At 42.0% G+C, this 21,315-nt stretch overlaps 1 protein-coding gene across 1 annotated transcript in view; it reads left to right on the forward strand.

Annotated features, from left to right (window-relative positions):
- Positions 1 to 21,315, forward strand: part of MYBPC2 (myosin binding protein C2) — a 93,859-nt gene that overhangs the window by 8,461 nt on the left and 64,083 nt on the right. The window contains exons 3-10 of the mRNA XM_056541695.1: positions 1,937 to 1,966; positions 6,306 to 6,383; positions 7,215 to 7,363; positions 8,346 to 8,463; positions 10,120 to 10,162; positions 10,247 to 10,309; positions 19,788 to 19,963; positions 20,708 to 20,840. Of these exons, the coding sequence (XP_056397670.1) occupies positions 1,937 to 1,966; positions 6,306 to 6,383; positions 7,215 to 7,363; positions 8,346 to 8,463; positions 10,120 to 10,162; positions 10,247 to 10,309; positions 19,788 to 19,963; positions 20,708 to 20,840 (790 nt within the window). The remainder of the gene's footprint in view (positions 1 to 1,936; positions 1,967 to 6,305; positions 6,384 to 7,214; positions 7,364 to 8,345; positions 8,464 to 10,119; positions 10,163 to 10,246; positions 10,310 to 19,787; positions 19,964 to 20,707; positions 20,841 to 21,315) is intronic.

The following is a 21,315-nucleotide window of genomic DNA, read 5'->3' on the forward strand; positions in this document are numbered from 1 at the left end:
AATCTAAAGTTGTCAATGAAATGGTATTTATTGCCGTTTGGTAAAGATAACCATATATTTATGATTATGATACAATGAGGAACAAAAGGTGTTATAACTAATCTCAAGTAACAATATAATGTTTTATTTGTTTCTAAAAAAAATTTATCTTTTTCCTAACTTGTTGATCCCTGGTGTTTTTCCAGTATATTACCTTTATAAAGATCACCAATGATGCCATTAGAGTGTTGTTAACAACATAAAGTTGCATGTTTAAAACCAACACCAATATGCAATGCTTTAATGTCCTTAATATAATATTGTTGTGATACAATAACACAGGGTCGGGTTATAGGGTGGGCAAAATGCCCCAGGCCTGCACCATTAAGGGCCCACCACTACCCTCCTCAGTATGATAACCTACTACTTTGGCTTCGAAAAAAGGGACCTGAGAATTAACTGCTACTGATATAAAGAAATATATACCGTATCTTCCCTTTTAACACACTTTATGGCATAAAGATTTAGGCACTCTATAGCCCAATTATCTAGTTATTTTTCAATCTTTCCCATTTATTCATTTAAAGATATACATGCCATGGAGGCAAACAATATATCCAATGGATCCCTTCCACAAAGTACCTTTATTGTTAATAGGTTGGGAAATTGGCCTTGGCATAAGGAATAAGGTATAGAGGATAAAACAAACACCAAGCTCTTTTGTCCGGTATAGTAAAATCTGGCACCTTAATGGTGGTCACTGTTTATCCTTGCTATGGGCCCTTTCTGTCTTTTCTGTGACACATACAAGAGAGGCGTTGCAGTCCCGGGGTAAAGCGGACCCTGGGCCACACTTCTCTGACTGCCTAAAAAAACAATATAAAGGAAAAAAAAAAACACAAAAGAGAGTTACCAAGTTATGACAGCAATATACATGTATGCTGCTTGTACACTGTGTGGTCTGTTTACTAGCACAATTTCAAGTGATAGACGCACTTCAACAATTGTCTTGTGTCCTTTCCATACTACATGTGTGTTTGTATGTTATGTGTTGAATGTGCATGTTTGCATGTCACACCTTTTAACCAGTCGTCAGTGAAGTCATTGAAGATACCAGTACTCCTCAGGTTGGGTCATGAGGTTGAAGAATCATTTTTGCGTTGGGTATGAGTAGTTTCTGATGTCACCAAGAAGGACAGGAAGATAAAATGTCACCATGGCAGGAAAGCACAGATTCTTCCATATCTTGATCCCACGTTTTTTTCCCCCTTTGTTCCATGATCATCATGATTCATTTCCTTACGAAACACAATAAGATGGTGTAAAACTCGTGGTATGAAATGTTCTCATTTCTTTTTTTTTTTTTCCAAAGTAAAATTTTTTATTTTCAAAAATAGCAGACAAGACACTAAAAACAACAAGAGCATCTTACAGGGAGAAAGGATGATATGAGTGACTCTCTTCGATACGCTCATGGGACGGCCAGTTCAATATCATAGAAGGTGCTCCTTACAGCATGACAATGGTTAATTCAATTCAATATAACAGTGCAATTCAGAGAGAACATGAGAATAAACACAGTAACTGGAATGTAAATCTCAATAAGGGTGTAGGCCAGGTGTAGGTAAGGGCCGTCAAGTTATGGAAGATATAAGCACAGTCACATAGATCAAGAGAGAAGAGAGAGAAGAGAAAGGAAAAAAAGGGGGGGGGGGATGGATCAAAGTAGAACAAGGACAAGAATGTGAGATGAATGTTAGAGAGAAAAGAAGGAATAGGGAAGCAGGCGAGCTAGGGAAGGACGTACCTCATGAGTCTGGCAGGTCCGGTCACCTCCAGATCCGCGGCCACCAGGGTAGTACTGAAAAGATTGGCAGCTGAGCACAGATGTAGAAATGTTCTCATTTCTATGTGTATTAATAATTTATTGTGTCAATTTTCCTTCATTGACTTATAGGAGCCCATGATGGAGAACTTCCACCAGACGGTAAGTGTTTTTCAGGTAGATCTGTTATACCACTGAAAGATATAGTCAACAGGAAAACTTGCAGAAATCTACTATCAAAGCTTTAAATTTGGGAAAATTAAACATTTTTGAAAATGTTGAATATAATTAGGAACTGCAGAAGAAGACCAAGATATTCAGTACTATTCAAGATTCAACTAAGTGGTCTATGTGATTTCCACTTAACATGTAGATATTGAAAAAGAAACTTCTTTCTAGACAACAAGCCACAACTAACAAGCTGAAGCACAACAAAAATGGAAAAAATATGCTGCACTCCTTGACATGGCATCATGCTGAAGCTTGCGGGATTACTGTCTTTTGAATCAAATGGCACAACTTAGTTACATAAGGGTATTAGGGGGTAAAAAAAAAAAAAATAGAAAGACAGTGGACTTACAAAGACAGTGGATCCAGAAAATGTAAAAATAAAATATGAATGGCATAGACCCATTTACTGCAGAGTGGAAAATTCTATCCTGAACCCTGCCGGCAACTGGAAAGATTCCCCGATCAACATTTATTTGCATATTGTATTTTTCAATGAAACCATTAAACTTTTTAAATCTTTCTGCCATAACCAACCCTTTTTGAATCAGATTCTATAACTTTACAGTTCGGATGGTAAAGCAGTGATTGGAGAAATCTCTCTACTGTTACCTATAAGAAGCAACATCAAGTTCTCTGTGGGCTATAATAATCATAATTTCTAGTTAAAAGGGTATTACCATTCATATCTATAAGTATAAAAAGCTGTTCAGTGGGTGGCTGACAACTGGAACCCACCCGATCCTGAGAACGGGGACTTGACTATCCCCCGAATGAATTGAAAGCACTGTGCAGCTACCATTCCATTCATCTTCTATGGGGCCGGCGAAGCTGAGATAAGAAATACCCGTTTAAGTGCGTTATTTAAAGTCTTTCACTCACAATTTGTTTCTATACGTTTCATATATTTGTATGTCAGGAGTATTCTTATGCACCTAACACAAATTTAGACATATTGTACGTTGATCTATTGTTTCTCAGTACAATTACAAAAACTAACATCAGACAGTTAGTGTGCATTTTATTTTAAATGTATTTGCCTACTCCCCCACTTCACAGTCACCTAGTTCCTAGCTCTGGGCCATGCCTCCCCACAGCAGCAATGTCGGCGACACAGTGCCAAACCAGTGTAAACAGTTTACCTTCTTATGTGCTCTCTGCCTTGCAGACTGGGAGAAACTAGAAACAAACTCTTGCAGGCTCCTTCTAATAAAAAAATACATCTGTGCCAAATGGGGGAGTGCTGGAACCAAGGCAACACTTGGCCCAAATGGGTGGAGTGCTGGAACCAAGGCAACATCTGGGCCAAATGGGGGGGAGTGCTGGAACCAAGGCAACATCTGGGCCAAATAGGTGGAGTGCTGAAAATAAGGCAACACCTGGCCTGAATGGGTGGAGTGCTGGAGCCAAGGCAACATCTGGGCCAAATGGATGGAGTGCTGAAAATAAGGCAACACCTGGCCTGAATGGGTGGAGTGCTAGAACCAAGTCAACATCTGGGCCAAATGGGTGGAGTGCTGAAAATAAGGCAACACCTTGACCGAATGTGTGGAGTGCTGGAATCAAGGCAACATAAGGGCCAAATGGGTGGAGTGCTGAGAATAAGGCAACACCTGCACTGAATGGGTGCAGTACTGGAACTAAGGCAACATTAGGAGTGGACTGAATGAGCGGAGTGCTGGACCTAAGGCAACACCTGGACTGAATGGGTGGAGTACTGGAGCTAAGGCAACATTAGGAGTGAAATGAATGAGCGGAGTGCTGGACCTAAGGCAACACCTGGACTGAATGGGCGGAGTGCTGGAACTAAGGAAACACCTGGGCCAAATTGCTGGTGGATTGCTGGAACTGAGGCAAAACCAAAAAGAGGGGACATAATACAAATATAAAACAAGTTTAGACATGGCCGCACATCTACATTTGGTGCATTGATCTTTTGCTTCTCAGTACAGCTACAAAAACTAATATCAGGTAGGTATTATACATTTTGATCAAAGTGTACAAGCCTACTCGTCACTTCACGGCCGACATTCCTATGCTAAAGGAGCCTCCTTTGCTACACACTGGGTCTGTATGCATTGGTATAGTATTTTTTTTTAACTTTATAGAAAATCCTAGTTTAACATACTTTCCTCCTGAAGGACATGTATTCCACAGTATGTCTAGCTCTTCTTGACAGGGCTCGGAACGAAATGTCAATAAAACCTTAAACATACATTTCAGCCCGGAAACAACCTCCAAAAAACAAAGGTTGAAAAAATCTGTTAGATTTTGATCTACTATCATTTCAATTGAGGAACTCTGGATAATAAATTGGTTATCCACAGATTACACATGATAGGTAATAAGGGTCAGTGTGGGTCCGAGTCATGGGACTCCCAACTACACTGCTCAAAAAAAAACTAACGGGAACACTTAAACAACACAATGTAACTCCAAGTCAATCACACTTCTGTGAAATTACACTGTCCACACAGGAAGCAACACCGATTGACAATTTCACATGCTGTTGTGCAAATGGAACAGACAACAGGTGGAAATTATAGGCAATTAGCAAGGCACCCCAATGAAGGAGTGGTTATGCAGGTGGTGACCACAAACCACTTCTCAGTTTCTATGCTTCCTGGCTGATGTTTTGGTCACTTTTGAATGCTTGCGTTGCTTTCACTCTAGTGGTAACATGAGTCTACAACCCACACAAGTGGCTCAGGTAGTGCAGCTCATCCAGGATGAGACATCAATGCGAGCTGTGGCATGAAGGTTTGCTGTGTCTGTCAGCGTAGTGTCCAAAGCATGGAGGTGCTACCAGGAGACAGGCCAGTACATTAGGAGACCTGGAGGAGGCCATAGGAGTGCAACAACCCAGAAGCAGGACCGCTACCTCCGCCTTTGTGCAAGGAGGATCACTGCCAGAGCCCTGCAAAATGACCTCCATCAGGCCACAAATGTGCATGTGTCCACTCAAACGGTCAGAAACAGACTCCATGAGGGTGGTTTGAGGGCCCGATGTCCACAGGTGGGGGTTGTGCTTACAGCCCAACACCGTGCAGGATGTTTGGCAATTGCCAGAGAACACCAAGATTGGCAAATTTGCCACTTGCGCCCTGTGTTCTTCACAGATGAAAGCAGGTTCACCCTGAACACATGTGACAGACATGACAGAGTCTGGAGATGCCATGGAGAATGTTCGGCTGCCTGTAACATCCTCCAGCATGACCGGTTTGGCGGTGGGTCCGTAATGGTGTGGGGTGGCATTTCTTTGGGGGCTGCACAGCCCTCCATGTGCTTGCCAGAGGTAGCCTGACTGCCATTAGGTACCGAGATGAGATCCTCAGACCCCTTGTGAGGCCATATGCTGGTGCAATTGGCCCTGGGTTCCTCCTAATGCAAGACAATGCTAGACCTCATGTGGCTAGAGTGTGTCAGCAGTTCCTGCAAAAGGAAGGCATTGGTGCTATGTACTGGCCGGCCCGTTTCCCAGATCTGAATCCGATTGAGCACATCTGGGACATCATGTCTTGCTCCATCCACCAACGCCACGTTTCACCAAAGACTGTCCAGGAGTTGGCAGATGCTTTAGTCCAGGTGTGGGAGGACATCCCTCAGGAGACCATCCGCCACCTCATCAGAAGCATGCCCAGGCGTTGTAGGGAGGTCATACGGGCACGTGAAAGCCACACACACTACTGAGCCTCATTTTGACTTGTTTTAAGGACATTACATAAAGTTGGATAAGTCTGTAGTGTGGTTTTCCACTTTGATTTTGAGTGTGACTCCATATCCAGACCTCCATGGGTTGATAAATTTGATTTCCATTGATAATTTTTGTGTGATTTTGTTGTCAGCACATTCAACTATATAAAGATGAAAATATTTCATACGATTAGTTCATTCATTCAGATCTAGGATGTGTTATCTTAGTGTTCCCTTTATTTTTTTGAGCAGTGTATCATGATAATGTTGGTCCTGTGTTAATGGTCTTGTGTTTCAGTATGCCTGCTGCAACTTCATTCAAACTCTATAGGACTGTCAAAAAGAGTTGTACTTGGCTATGTTTGGCAATCCCACAAAGTGGCAGTGTGCATACTCGCATCTCCATTCAAACAGAGGCATTGGGGACCTCTATGATTGTAAAGGGCCTAAAGAGTAAGACCTCCACCAATCAGACACTTATCCCCTAAGCCCTTTAAGTCACATTTTGTAACCAGAGATTATGGATGTTTTTTAATGAATGAATGTTGTTTGCAAACTTATGATTTTATCTGACTTCTAGACACAAATCCTGAAGAACGCTCCCCTGAATTAATAGGATTATTCATTGAAGCACCAGAAAATGTATCAGTGGAAGCTGGTAGGTTACATAAAAGGTTTTATTAATCATATCAATGAATCCAAGTGTCATGTCCCACTAACCCATCTCTGCACTAGGCATAACACAATTTGTCATTTTTGTCATTTTTTTCCCATATATTTCATTAATAGGAAGGGAACAGATTATGACACTAATAGTTGAAACTGAACCTGTAAGTTAAAGAGAAAACAAGATAGGTGGAATCATTGGAGGGGGGGGATGTTCTAGCAAGTATACAATTTAATTTTCATTTATTTTTCTTTTTTTCCAAATATGATTCGCCTTTGTGTATGTTTATGGGGTAATGGGGGGGGGGGGCGCCACAAGGTTAGCTCGCACAGGGCACCTGAACACTTAAGGCCGGCCCTGGACCCATGCACCAATGCAAGGCTTTGTATTTTAGTTATACTGAGACATTTATGTGTTCTACTATATCTCTGCATGTCTCTGATTTTCAACAAAGGCATAGCAAGATTTTTATGTTATTTTAGATCCATAGGATTGAAGGAAAAACGAGGCATGTTTCCAGGAAGGTAATCTCTTTCTGGAATCCGACAAAAGAATTGTCATGTTCATTTTTTCGGCATTTTTTTGACGCAATGTGCAATGCCATCTGTAAAGACAGCACATATTCGGGCGGAGGATTTCCTATGTAATCTGGAGGATTTCCTATGTAAAATATTTGTCTCTTGTAGAGGAACAGAACATATAGTCAATGACTTTGAATTACATATATTGGTCTCTGTGGGAAGATGTCTCTGTAGAGAAAAGCAATATACAATAAATAACATGGAAGATCTGTCCTTCAAAATATTTATATTTTCTATACAGGAAAGGATATCATTCTGAAAGCAAGTGTTGATGCGAGCCAGCTGACTGTGAAGCCATCCATTAAGTGGTTCAAAGGCAAATGGCTGGAGCTGGGTAGCAAAAGTGGAACTCGATTTCAGTTTAAGGAAAATGTTGAGAAAGAAAAGAAGGTAAAACATGGAGTTTAGGAATAGAATCCATTGACAGATGACTCTGCCAACATGCCCGACCAAAAGGTCATCGCTGTCACACACTGAACCCACAAAGATGGAAAGGAAGAAGATTACTTAGTCATCCTTTTTTATACCATACATCTGGAGACTGATGGGTTTTAGTAAAGGAAAAAGTGTTTGTCCTAAAAGAGGGGGTAAAGATAGGTTTATAGGATACGGATTAGGGATGAGCAAATTGATAGAGAATTAATAAAAATTCCCTCCCAAAAAGTTAGATTTTCGCAAATTTTAATCAATAGGGATTCGATTTAGGTAAATAACCTAGTGGACACCAAATTAGCAATTGGAGGAAGGGTTAGATATTAGGTTAAGGATAAGGACTTCAAGAAGACCTCAGGGTATCATGCAGAAATCTTTTTTGTTTACAATTTTCCCCACAGATTGTGTCAGGGTTTGCAGATAAAATTTCAACATAGCAGCTCATAAACCCTAAAAGGATATGATTTTTCATATGTCACAATATGTTTACATGGTTTGTAAGGTTTAATAAAAAATTAAAAAAAGACAAGAGTCCATCGAGTTCAACCTAAGACCCTACTGTGTTGATCCAGAGTAAGGCAAAAAAAAAACTAAGAGTTTTCCTATAATTTTGGCGTGAATAGTCTCATAATGGTGCAATGGGACGGAATGGTGTTTGCACTTGTCTGAGCAACTTTAAAGGGGTAGTTGGGCTTTATACAGCTTATCCCCTATCCAAAGGATAAAGGTTAAGATGTATGATTGCAATGGTCCCCTGCCAGACGGGATAGGATGTATAAAGCCAGAACACACTTTAAATTGTTCTGGTATTTTATATTAGTGGTGTGATTACTTAGTTTGGCCCAAATTTGTGCAAAAAACTGCCTAATACATTAAGCCAAATGGCATTATTTTGAAAAGCTCACAATCTTAGTAAATCTGGGCCAATGTCTTCTTACAGATATATCATTTTGAACTGAAGATTCTGAAGGCAGTAGAGGCCGATTCTGGTGGATATAGATGTGAAGTGATTTCCAAAGACAAATGTGACAGTGCTTCTTTCAATATTGACGTGGAAGGTATGTTAACTCAAACATAGAAAGTAACTATTGCATCACTCTTAAACTTTTTAACATTTTAAGTGGGTGGAGAATATCAGCCCAAGGCCTGATAAATTAATGTATTTTGCACCCAAAATAAGCCTACTAAAATATCTATGTAAATTATATATATTTACCTGTACCCAAAACGGTAGACTACCACATTTTTTGGTCCGGGTGAAAAACTGTATTAAACCATATATGTTTTTCTTTTAACATGGGAGTCAATGGGAATCGTACAGAACCGTATGTGTTTTTGACTTTGCACAGTTTTTTTCTTGGAATTTTAATCAAACAAGTGAAACTTTATTCAAAATGGAGTGAAAAGTTAAAAAACGTATACAGTTTTTTTTCTTAAAAAAACGGATGCAACCGGACATCATTTTTCAAACCGATTCATACGATTCTTAACAATATACAGGGTGAAATTTGTACACACGTTTTGATACAGTTTACTCAGGTTTTGGGAATCAGTTTTTCATCAAAAATCTGATACGGGAACTGTGGTGTCCCTAATGTGCTGATGCAGAGGAAGACAAAAAAAAACCTCATGAGGCTGGTGTCTATTGCCCCATACCAAGGGGGGGGGGGGGGGGATTTTTTCCTGACTCCAATATGGCAATCAGAATAAGTCCCTGGATCAATGTTCTGTCCCTATTAATATAGTATCCATAAACTGTAATATTATTACCCTCCAAAAATGTGTCCTGTCCCCCATCTCTTTTATTCACCACAACCACTGCCACTTCCTCTGGCAGAGAGTTCCATGGTGTCACTGCTTTAACAGTAAAGAACCCACGTCTGTGCTGGTGTAGAAACGTTCTCTCCTCCATATGGCGCTTTGTCTTGTTTTTTTGCATGGGACCCGCACTTGGAAGTGTTGTAGTAAAGGTCTTCCCCAGCATTTCATGTGGCCAGGGACAATGGGGGACATGTATCAATAATGGTGTAGCAATGTGTGATTTTATGTATGTTTTTTAGCGTCAAATGGAGCATATTTCCGCCAAAGTTATCAATTGTCGTACACAAGTTTGTAATTTTGGCACAAATGTAGCCCTACAAAAGGCGCAGACCCAGAATTTCAGGCAGTAAATCTGACTTTGGGACGTTCTATTGTTGTAGCTATTTTCTCTGTCACTTTATTCATGGTGTAGATTTGCGCCTAAATGAAGGTATTTGCGCCTAAACCTGCGCCAAATTGAAAAGTCGCAATTAATGAATTCCAGACCAAAGAATGATTGTAACTGGAATCACGACTAACAAAGTGAAATCAGTGATTTTGTTCTAAACCATTTGGCGCAATTGTTTGTCGCAAAAAATGACATAAAAGAAAAATTGCGACAAATCACAGACAAAAAAACAGTGTAAAAAGCTTCATACATACCCCCCCCCCCCCCCAATATGTTTCCTGGGGAATATGGCTATGCTACTCTGGGTGGATGATAGCATTACTGTAGTAAATTCCAAAGGCTGTCCAGGCATGCTGAGAGTTGTAGTTTTTCAACAGCTGGAAGAGCCCTGGTTGGGGAACACTGCTTTAAACAAATGTCTGATAAATATTTTGAAATTATTCATTCTTTGAGATTTCTACTTCTCCAATTACCATTGACAAAGACTTTCTAAATCCCTTTTCAGCATCAAGAGATGAAGACAATATTTTGCAAGCTTTCAAAAGAACGTAAGCACGCTTTACATTTCCCATCTTGGTCATACTTTTCTTATATTGTGATACTTATTTTGTTGCACCTCAAATCTCTTTTAGGGGTGAACCAAAAAAAGATGATAATGCAGGAGAACTCGACTTTAGTGGACTGCTCAAGAAAAGGTAACCATGGTTTTGTGTCCCTGTTTCCTATGTCTGCTTTCTTAGAAAATGTATAATAGAATAAAGGGTTATTCTGATCTAAGACATTTATGGCACATCCATAGGACATGCCATAAATGATTGATAGATGCAGGTTCCACCAATGGGACCCACTCGTATCTCCAGAACTAGTGCCAACAAAAAGAAACCTATTGTTAAAATCAAGTTTTTATGGTAAAGAGTAGCCCCCACATCTTTTTTTTTCTTCTTCTGTCCCTACCTATAGGTAATCTCTCCCTAACCCCCTCCCTGCCTTTAAAAATTTTTTCATAACTTACAAAGTGGTCATCTTCAGCTCTTCTTGTGTTGCTGAGTTGCCCTCTCCCGGAAGCCGACTTCCCCACCAGGCGTGAAGTCACTGATGCCTGCTGGGCGCCGACTTCCGCCCTCACTTCATCTATGCTGCGCTCCTATTGGGAGCACGCATAGATGATCCGCAAATTGCACGGTAGACTGGTCCGGTGTCTCCTCCTCCCTGTTTAGCAGTGCATGTGCTACCCAGGGAGGAGGAGTATAGGAGTAGCTTGCCTTGAAATATACACCTGCTCAGACCCGGGATTGAGATTTTGCATATAATGGTTGGTATTTTTTCATTTAAAAAATCATAATAATATAGAACCCCCCCCCCCCCAACGTGGCCCTATATGCCCAATTATACTTTATAAAAAATTGTAGGCACACTGCTTTATAAACATTGATCACTAATCACCAGTGTGCCTACAGCTGTTGCTAAACTACAATTCCAAGCATGCCCATACAGCTGTATGGGCATGCTGGCAGTTGTAGTTTTGCAGCAGCTTTAGGCACCCTAATGATTACATGACGGGGTGGGGACGGGCTGCGCATGAATCTAGGCAGCCAATGCACGCAGCCCCGGCGTTCACTGCGATCGCTCCTGCCTGTCTGATTGACAGGCAGGGAGTGAGCGAAGGCTGAATGAATTCGGACCGATTGCCTGGCTGGCATCGATCGGAATTCAAGCGCGACGTCACGCTAGGCTGCAGCCGGCCACTGGGAGGAAGACCCCTAGTGGCCGACTTTCAAATGTAAAATAAACCATTTAAATTTTTTTTTAAAATGAAACTGTATTAGAGATATGTTGTAGTACATAAGTACTACAGCATATAAAAAAAAATGTTGGTGACAGTGCCCATTTAACTGTAATCTTCAAAGCGTTATTGTCATTAGTAAGAAAAAAAAGTCAGTGTAGTAATGTGCAGCAAAAAAAAAGACAAATAGGCAACACAACTACCTAATAGCATTTTATTAGTGAGAATTCGGGTAGAAGAGCTGTCATGGTGCACATCTACAATCTTGTATAATGATCTGATTGCTTCTCAGCATAATATCAAAAACTAACAGGTTGTTAGTATACATTTTGATCAAAAAGTACAAGCCCACTCGCCACGTCAAGGCCACCTATCCAGAGTGGGTCCCTAACGTCCCTAGCATAAAATGGCGCAGCACCGGGCAGCGACCACCACCGCCGCATCGCCAATGCCCACAAGGGGGGAAACGACCCACTGGCAGAGCAGCCCCAATGCCACTCAAACCAGTCTATGAGCCGCACCCCCCCCCCCCCGCAGACACGGCGCCACGGCAGCAACGGACACCGCACAGCACCACACCAGTGTGAACAGGGATGTAAAAGCTCACTTACCATACTCTCCCAGTCAGACTGGGAGGCAGCTAGGAAAGAAATGGCCCATGTGCAGCTAACTACTGCTTATATAGGGTTGGGCTGAGGGGGTGGGGAAGAGTGCAGCACATGTTAAAACAAAGAAAAAGGAGGGGATAGAATTCTAGTGTGAATTCGGGTAGAAGAGCTGTCATGGTGCACATCTACAATCTTGTATAATGATCTGATTGCTTCTCAGCATAATATCAAAAACTAACAGGTTGTTAGTATACATTTTGATCAAAAAGTACAAGCCCACTCGCCACGTCAAGGCCACCTATCCAGAGTGGGTCCCTAATGTCCCTAGCATAAAATGGCGCAGCACCGGGCAGCGACCACCACCGCCGCAACGCCAATGCCCACAAGGGGGGAAACGACCCACTGGCAGAGCAGCCCCAATGCCACTCAAACCAGTCTATGAGCCGCACCCCCCCCCGCAGACACGGCGCCACGGCAGCAACGGACACCGCACAGCACCACACCAGTGTGAACAGGGATGTAAAAGCTCACTTACCATACTCTCCCAGTCAGACTGGGAGGCAGCTAGGAAAGAAATGGCCCATGTGCAGCTAACTACTGCTTATATAGGGTTGGGCTGAGGGGGTGGGGAAGAGTGCAGCACATGTTAAAACAAAGAAAAAGGAGGGGATAGAATTCTAGTGTGAATTGGGGTAGAAGAGCTGTCATGGTGCACATCTACAATCTTGTATAATGATCTGATTGCATCTCAGCATAATATCAAAAACTAACAGGTTGTTAGTATACATTTTGATCAAAAAGTACAAGCCCACTCGCCACGTCAAGGCCACCTATCCAGAGTGGGTCCCTAACGTCCCTAGCATAAAATGGCGCAGCACCGGGCAGCGACCACCACCGCCGCAACGCCAATGCCCACAAGGGGGGAAACAACCCACTGGCAGAGCAGCCCCAATGCCACTCAAACCAGTCTATGAGCCGCACCCCCCCCCCCGCAGACACGGCGCCACGGCAGCAACGGACACCGCACAGCACCACACCAGTGTGAACAGGGATGTAAAAGCTCACTTACCATACTCTCCCAGTCAGACTGGGAGGCAGCTAGGAAAGAAATGGCCCATGTGCAGCTAACTACTGCTTATATAGGGTTGGGCTGAGGGGGTGGGGAAGAGTGCAGCACATGTTAAAACAAAGAAAAAGGAGGGGATAGAATTCTAGTGTGAATTCGGGTAGAAGAGCTGTCATGGTGCACATCTACAATCTTGTATAATGATCTGATTGCTTCTCAGCATAATATCAAAAACTAACAGGTTGTTAGTAAAATTAGGTGGTCGCCGCCCGGTGCTGCGCCATTTTATGCTAGGGACGTTAGGGACCCACTCTGGATAGGTGGCCTTGACGTGGCGAGTGGGCTTGTATTTTTTGATCAAAATGTATACTAACAACCTGTTAGTTTTTGATATTATACTGAGAAGCAATCAGATCATTATACAAGATTGTAGATGTGCACCATGACAGCTCTTCTACCCGAATTCACACTAGAATTCTATCCCCTCCTTTTTATTTGTTTTAACATGTGCTGCACTCTTCCCCACCCCCTCAGCCCAACCCTATATAAGCAGTAGTTAGCTGCACATGGGCCATTTCTTTCCTAGCTGCCTCCCAGTCTGACTGGGAGAGTATGGTAAGTGAGCTTTTACATCCCTGTTCACACTGGTGTGGTGCTGTGCGGTGTCCGTTGCTGCCGTGGCGCCGTGTCTGCGGGGGGGGGGGGTGCGGCTCATAGACTGGTTTGAGTGGCATTGGGGCTGCTCTGCCAGTGGGTCGTTTCCCCCCCTGTGGGCATTGGCGTTGCGGCGGTGGTGGTCGCCGCCCGGTGCTGCGCCATTTTATGCTAGGGACGTTAGGGACCCACTCTGGATAGGTGGCCTTGACGTGGCGAGTGGGCTTGTATTTTTTGATCAAAATGTATACTAACAACCTGTTAGTTTTTGATATTATGCTGAGAAGCAATCAGATCATTATACAAGATTGTAGATGTGCACCATGACAGCTCTTCTACCCGAAATCAGCATTTTATTAGTGAAATGCCCATTCTGATTGGTCAGTTCTGGCAGCCATTTACATATTTTGCAGATCTGGCATTGTTAAGTCTGGTTTCTTGTTACAATGGTCTAGAAAAGACCATTGTATGTTCTTTTGTATGAGCTCAATTTAGTTTTTTTCTAATAGTATCCTAAGAAATATTTTTCACAACAAACAACGCGTGCATCATTTTGAATACATCCCTATTTGCCAGGCTCTTCAGAAGGATCACTTGACCACTCAACTTCTTCTCCATTGCATTTCCAGCTAGTTTAGACAAGGAAAAAAGCTGAAAATCTAAAATCTATTGTGAGGTTTATAAGAAATAAAGAGCTGTTGGCTGGATCTCTTGTACAAATTCATTCCATTCAGACCATTTGTCATGGTAGTAAATATTCTTTAATTTTTTCTAGTACACTAACTAGCCAGTACCCAAAAACGCTGTTCATGTTTAATTCATATGGGAAGCTAAAGACTGTGTGATCAATCTAGAGATTAGGGCATTAGTCTTAAACTGGTTGTCCCACCATTTAAACTTACCTCCTATGAAAATGATAGAGAATGTGTTTAAAAGCTGGAGTGGTGGTCTCAGGTGAACGTTGCTTCTCTATTTATTCTCTATAGGAGGAACCAGTGATAGTCAAGTACCATATTTATTGCCCAGTATATGTAGCTTTTACCAACACAATTATATTAATTTAACAGGGTTATTTGGTTTGTAAGATATTCTATTAGATGATTAGAGCATTCTGAGGTAATAGTCAGGTACCCATGTGATAACCTATTTGTGGGGATGGTGTTGGCATTTTAGAGCACAGGATAGGAGATAATAAGCATATCGGTGGTGGTCCCGCCCATCCCCAGAAAGGGGACATATATGTCCCTAGAATATATAGTGCAGATCTATTTGTGGCCGCCAATTCATTCATTGTCTATGGGACTTTGGATCATTTTCATGATCAGCACAGTTTGGTGGCCTTATAGACAACTAATGTAGCAGGAGCTCAGGGACGGTCCGCACCATTCAATCCGGGGACAATAATACAGCGAGGGCCCCAGCACCCAGACAACCACTGATCAGCTTGATGTAGTAGTGGTCTAAGTCCCGGCAGCTTTTGTCAATTGTTGATTGAAGGGGCCCTTCTATTCCCCCCATGTGTATATGTATGATTCCTTCCCTGACTGCTGCCTGGTGCAAACTTTGTGCAAACTCTGCTGCTTCTTCATTTACTACCAGGCACAACACAGTTCAGGTATAGAGGGATGGCACTGCAATAGCTCCAAATACAGTAATATACACCAATACACTCCAACAGCTTTTTCCTTTCACCAGGGTAGATATAGTTCAAGAGACTAGTGGTGCTCTACTTCTAGGAATTGATAGCAGTCCAAGGCAAACATCTGGAATAATAAATAATGAAAATAGCACTCACCACGTGTCTTCTCTTCACTTTTTATTGTGGTGCATCATACAGACAGTACAGACATTTAAAGTCTTGCAGCTCCAAGCATGGACGCCAGTGTGCTCAACTTGATTGCTGACAGCTGTTCTCCAGCAGTTCAACGGACCATCAAGTTGGGCACACTGGCGTCACTTCACTGAGCTGAAATACATGGTGAGTGGCACTTTCATTTTCTACTATCCCAGATGTCTACCAGGTACAACACTATACATCGGGTATCGGCTGTACTTGGCATCACAGCTTATCTTATTTACTTTAATGAGATGGTCTGCAATACCAGCAACAGCCATTAACCAAGGAAATGGACTGTGTGTGGTAGGGAGTGACACAGCTGGTTGCATGGATATAGCGGCCCTTCAAATCAGTTAATTGATAGGAGTGCCAGGTGTCTCACGCCTACTTGATGGTCTCTTCTAAGAATAAGGCATCAATAATATAGTCCTGTTCAAGCATTTTTGAATCTATGCCAATGTGATCAGAGAATTTTAATCATACAGATCTAATCACACAACACTACACATTCTGTTGGTGCTTCCTATGTACAGAATAGTTACAATAATAAGTTATCATTAGCTGTGTTGCTATTATGCAATGAATACACTTCAGCAATGTTAAGATGTAGCAGATATTTGATCATCTGCCCAGCCTGGATTGAATAGTTCTAAAGTAGGCCAAACAATGCACATAATCTCTTCCCTATCATCCCAAGCATCAAGCATTTTGGCAGTGGCTTAGAAGATGAATTATTGAATCGTAAATCATTGGTCTTTGGTTTTGACTAATACTTTTAGTATGAAATAGATTAGAAAGTAATGTGACAACTCAGACATAGATACCTTGCGGGATAAAAGAGAATATAATAGCAGAAGGGTAATGTAAGTGCAATTCATAATGTTATTATCTAGAGTTAAGCAAACTTTTCAAGAATTTGGTTTGGCAGGCTGGCCAAACTTTTAGAAAAAGTTTGGTTAGTGGCTAACAGGTTCTCCTTAAACCGGAAATGAAATAGGCCTTCTTCAGTAGACAAAATTGTGACATACTGACACAATTTTGTCTACTGAAGAAGGGGTTGGTTTAAGCACCCTGAAGCACGTCTAGAGTTACCTGCATCGTCTGAATACGGCACTAAAAACAAGCACTGCTGCCTGGCTGTAATTTGCACCGAAGTACCGGATTTTCTACATTGCACAGGATCTCACTTACCACACCTGATCCTCTAATCTGTGTTTGGGAACGCTGCCAGACAACCATGAGTCTCCTGCTGGAGCAACATCTTCATTTAACTCTTGGGAAATCGCTCCATATCATCCACACGGAGCTAGCAGATGCCCATACCAGAGAGAGCTATTCGCAGCGCCCGCACTGTCACATCAGGTCCAAAGCAAAAAGAGTGAAGGGGAAACACTGAATAATTATCCACACACCAACACACAAATATTGGATAAATATAACAATTTTATTTATAACATATGCACCAGGCAAAAAACTGCATAACAAAGGGGAGGAAAAAACATTATTAAAACCAATTAAAATAATGGGCTATAAATGTAAGCCCAAGCACTCACCTAGGGAGGGGCCATGAACCCCCTCTCCTAGAAACAGGCCCCCGTCCTACTGTATTGAATAAATCGTGACACCATATAAATGAAACTATTATGTATCATAGGTATGCAGGCTATGTAGCAATATAATCAATAGTATATAAACAACAAGAGGTAACTCTAAGTAACACTGACATAACCTGTAATACTTGCAGATGTAATATAGATAGAACAAGCGTTTCAAAGATGGAAGACTGGACCAGGTGTAAAAAGGTAAGTAGGAGGACGGGGCCACAAAAGACCCCATGCCTTCCGTCGCTCTCAAAGGCGACTTCCTGAGGAAGTCGCCTTTGGGAGCGACGGAACGTGTGGGGTCATTTGTGGCCCCGTCCTCCTACTTACCTTTTTACACCTGGTCCAGTCTTCCATCTTTGAAACGCTTGTTCTATCTATATTACATCTGCAAGTATTACAGGTTATGTCAGTGTTACTTAGAGTTACCTCTTCGGTCCGGCATTGGTCTGAATTCAGGCATGATGTCACACCAGGCTGCAGCCGACCACTAGGAGGGAGACCCCTAGTGGCCGGCTTTCAAACATGAATTTCTCCCTAATAATAATTTAAAAAATGTAAAAAATTTAAATATATTACAGATATGTTGTAGTACAGAAGTACTACAACATATAAAAAAAAACGTTGTTGACAGTGCCCATTTAAGATATAAAGATTTCTACAATGTTTGTATATATTGATACTTAGTGGATTTACTGGAGGTTGTCAATAAATCTGACTTTTTATTTTTCTTAAATGAAAAAATGGTAGAATAGTATCTTGTATACATTGTATATGTTTAGAATAGATGACATCAGCAGACTCCTGCAGTGCTGAGGGACTACTACTACTACCATCATGGAACAGACATGTTTCCATGATGGGAGTAGTAGTACCCCAGCTGCGGGAGTCTGCCAGTGGCTGGTGAAGCTACATTATTGTTTGTACTACTACCCCCATCATGGAACAGACTCTGTTCCATGATGGGGGTTGTAGTACAGGGGCTGAGGGATTGATCGCACTGTGTCTCACTTCTGAGACCCAATGCAATCAGAAGTTATTAAACAGGGGAGTGGGTGGCATGCTCTGCTCCCCTGCGATGTACGATGTATTTTTACTTTCATTTTTATATTACCCGCCGAGAGCCCTGAATGGCCAGTACAGAGGAGCCATTCAGGGCTCCCGTCACGGTTTTTAAACTTACAGTGTGCCTAATTACTGTATATTCACATTCCCCCTGACTTAAGTATATTAATTTTATTCCCCCCCATGTGTATATGTATGATTCCTCCCCTGCCTGCTGCCTGGTCATCTTCTAGCGCTGTTACATCAGAGACATGCCATTCCATTCTCTGCTGCTCATCTCCGGATCTGACAGAGATGAGCAGTGGAGAATTGAAGGACCCATCTCCCCTGTGCGCTGTTATAGCGCTCCATTCCCCGCCACCACCGGTACCTTACCTGTCCCTCATGTGCTCTGCTTCATTTATTCATTCCCCACTGCCGCCCGACATGTCCCCATCAGGTATGGCGATGAGCAGTGGGGAATAGACTGACATGTCCCCGCTGTGCGCTCTGATTGCGCTTGGAGCAGGGCTGCAGCAGGGACATGTCAGGAACCGGTGGCAGTGAATAAATGAAGCAGCGCACGGGGGGACAGGTCTCTCCATTCCAGGTTGCTCATCTTTGTCAAGTACGGAGATGAGCAGCAGGGAATGGAATGGCATGTCCCTGCTGTGTGCTGTGACAGCGCTAGAAGATTACTGGGCAGCAGGCAGGGGGAGAATCATACCTATACACATCGGGGGGAATAAAATGAATATACTTAAGGCAGGGGGAATGTGATTATACACTAATTAGGCACACTGTAAGTTTAAAAACCCTGCCGGGAGCCCTGAATGGCTCCTCCGTACCGGCCATTCAGGGCTCCCGGCAGGGAATTAAAAAATTAAAGTAAAAATACATTGTACATCGCAGGGGAGGGGCGCATGCTGCCCACTCCCCTGTTTAATAACTTCTGATCGCATCAGGTCTCAGAAGCAAGACCCGATGCGATCAATCCCTCATCCCCTGTACTACAACCCCCATCATGGAACAGAGTCTGTTCTATGTAGTAGCACAAACACTAATGTAGCCTCCCAAGCCACTGGCAGACTCCTGCAGCCAGGGGACTACTACTCCTATCATGGAAACAAGTCTGTTCCATGATGGGAGTAGTAGTAGTCCCGGCTGCGGGAGTCTGTAGGGAGAGATGTTAAAACGGCCATAAAATAATGGTACATGATGGACGTTATCACGGGTCTTAACGGATGAATATGCCTGTTATTTTGACGGAAGTTATTCAGCCATTAGCACCCGTTATTTCATCCGGTATGATACATCCATTTTTTTTTTATTATACAATACAGAAAACGGATGTTTAATAATGGATGAATAATACATAGTGTGAAAGAAGCCTCACATGAAGCACATGTGGTTATTTTAAGTATCCAGTTCTTGGCCCACAAGTGGCTGTTGTATAAAGATAATTTTGGACGAGCTTTAAAGTATGGTGGCAATGTTATAAACAACAGATGATGTTGCATTCTTCTTTTGTACTGTTCTATTATGCAGTTATGTTACATTGTATGTTGTTCCATTCCCAGGGAGGAAAAGGAAAAGAAGGATGAGCCAGAAGGAATCCCACCTGATGTCTGGGAAATACTAAAAAATGCCAAACCAAGCGAGTTTGAAAGAATTGCCTTTCAGTATGGTGTGACTGACCTTAGAGGCATGCTGAAGCGTCTGAAAAAGGTGAAAGTAGAACCCAAAAAAAGTGCAGGTAAATAAAATTAAAACAAGAGATACACACCTATTTCGTTTTAGGTAGGGCTGACAAGTTCTGCAGCTCTAATCTTTTTCTAGTATTTCTAAAACAGCATAGAGGTTTCAGACACTTTTGAATTTTTTTATGTTTTTTCTTTTTGGTGGGGGTGGTGGTGGTTGGGAGGGGGGGGGTTACAAATGGAGGGCTTTAGTTCTACAAAAAATACAAAAAAGAAACCTTGAAATTAAACTTGAAAAGACTAAAATCTACAATTTTGTGTATGCAGACCTATGTGTGTCTTTTTGATCATTAGGATAGGGGCTGGTATGCACAACCATTGTGCTCCAGTAAATGGAACTCTGTCAGTCTATCAGCGGACAGAAAAATATTGCATGTCCTATTTTTTCCACCGATGTACCCCATTAAAGTCAATGGAATGCGTCGGGACCCGGCCTCTTCAGGGTCAATTCAGCGGAGAAAAAAAAGAGCCAAACGGACTCTCAATCGGTCAGAGTACAATGACCGTATGAACTTAGCCTAACTCCTATGTTTTTGAATGGACACAATTGATTTTCATATTCTGAATCTTTGTTCATCCCCAAGAAACATGAGCCGGTCGGTAGGCAGAAACAGCTGCATGCTTCCAAAATAACAAACTTTTAAATTATAATCTATGGTATCTATGTTATAGAGATGACCTTAATTATTCTGTAAATATTTTATTTAGAAAAATTATTATATTTTATTTTACTTTTTCAGCATTTACAAAGAAACTGGAACCATGCTATTCAATAGATAAGGGCCACAAGATTAAAATGATTATAGAGGTTGCAAACCCTGATATTCAGATAAAATGGTTTAAGAATGGCCAGGAGATCCGTCCCAGTGCCAAGTAAGTGACCGCGAGTCCTTGTTGTCTTTGTCAATATGGTGTATTTCTAACTTCAGCTATGAATGGTGTAAGGCTACTGTCTAGATAAACACTTCAACTACATGTCATATATGGATCGAAACCACATACGAGATGGACTTTTATCAAACAGAGTCATTGTGTAAATGAAATGACCAAATATCTGATAACTGTCTGCCCATACATATTACAGTAGAATCTCCCAGACACTCATGGGAAAAAAACTGTTATTGAGAGATTTCCCCTATTAGGAAAAAAGGCTCAAAAATCCAAATGACCGAATACTGTACTGTACTGTACCGTACTCACTCCCGCGTGTAATTACCTATAAAACATGATTAAAAGTAATAGTACAGTACAAACTCCCAGTGCCGTTTAATCACTCCTTATCACCCCTTGTGCAATTTCATGATGATTTGGCCCAGGGGGAATAAAGTGGCACAAAGGGGTAAGGGGA

The sequence above is a fragment of the Hyla sarda genome, chromosome 10 (assembly GCF_029499605.1).
Source record: "Hyla sarda isolate aHylSar1 chromosome 10, aHylSar1.hap1, whole genome shotgun sequence".
Taxonomy (NCBI): Eukaryota; Metazoa; Chordata; class Amphibia; order Anura; family Hylidae; genus Hyla; species Hyla sarda.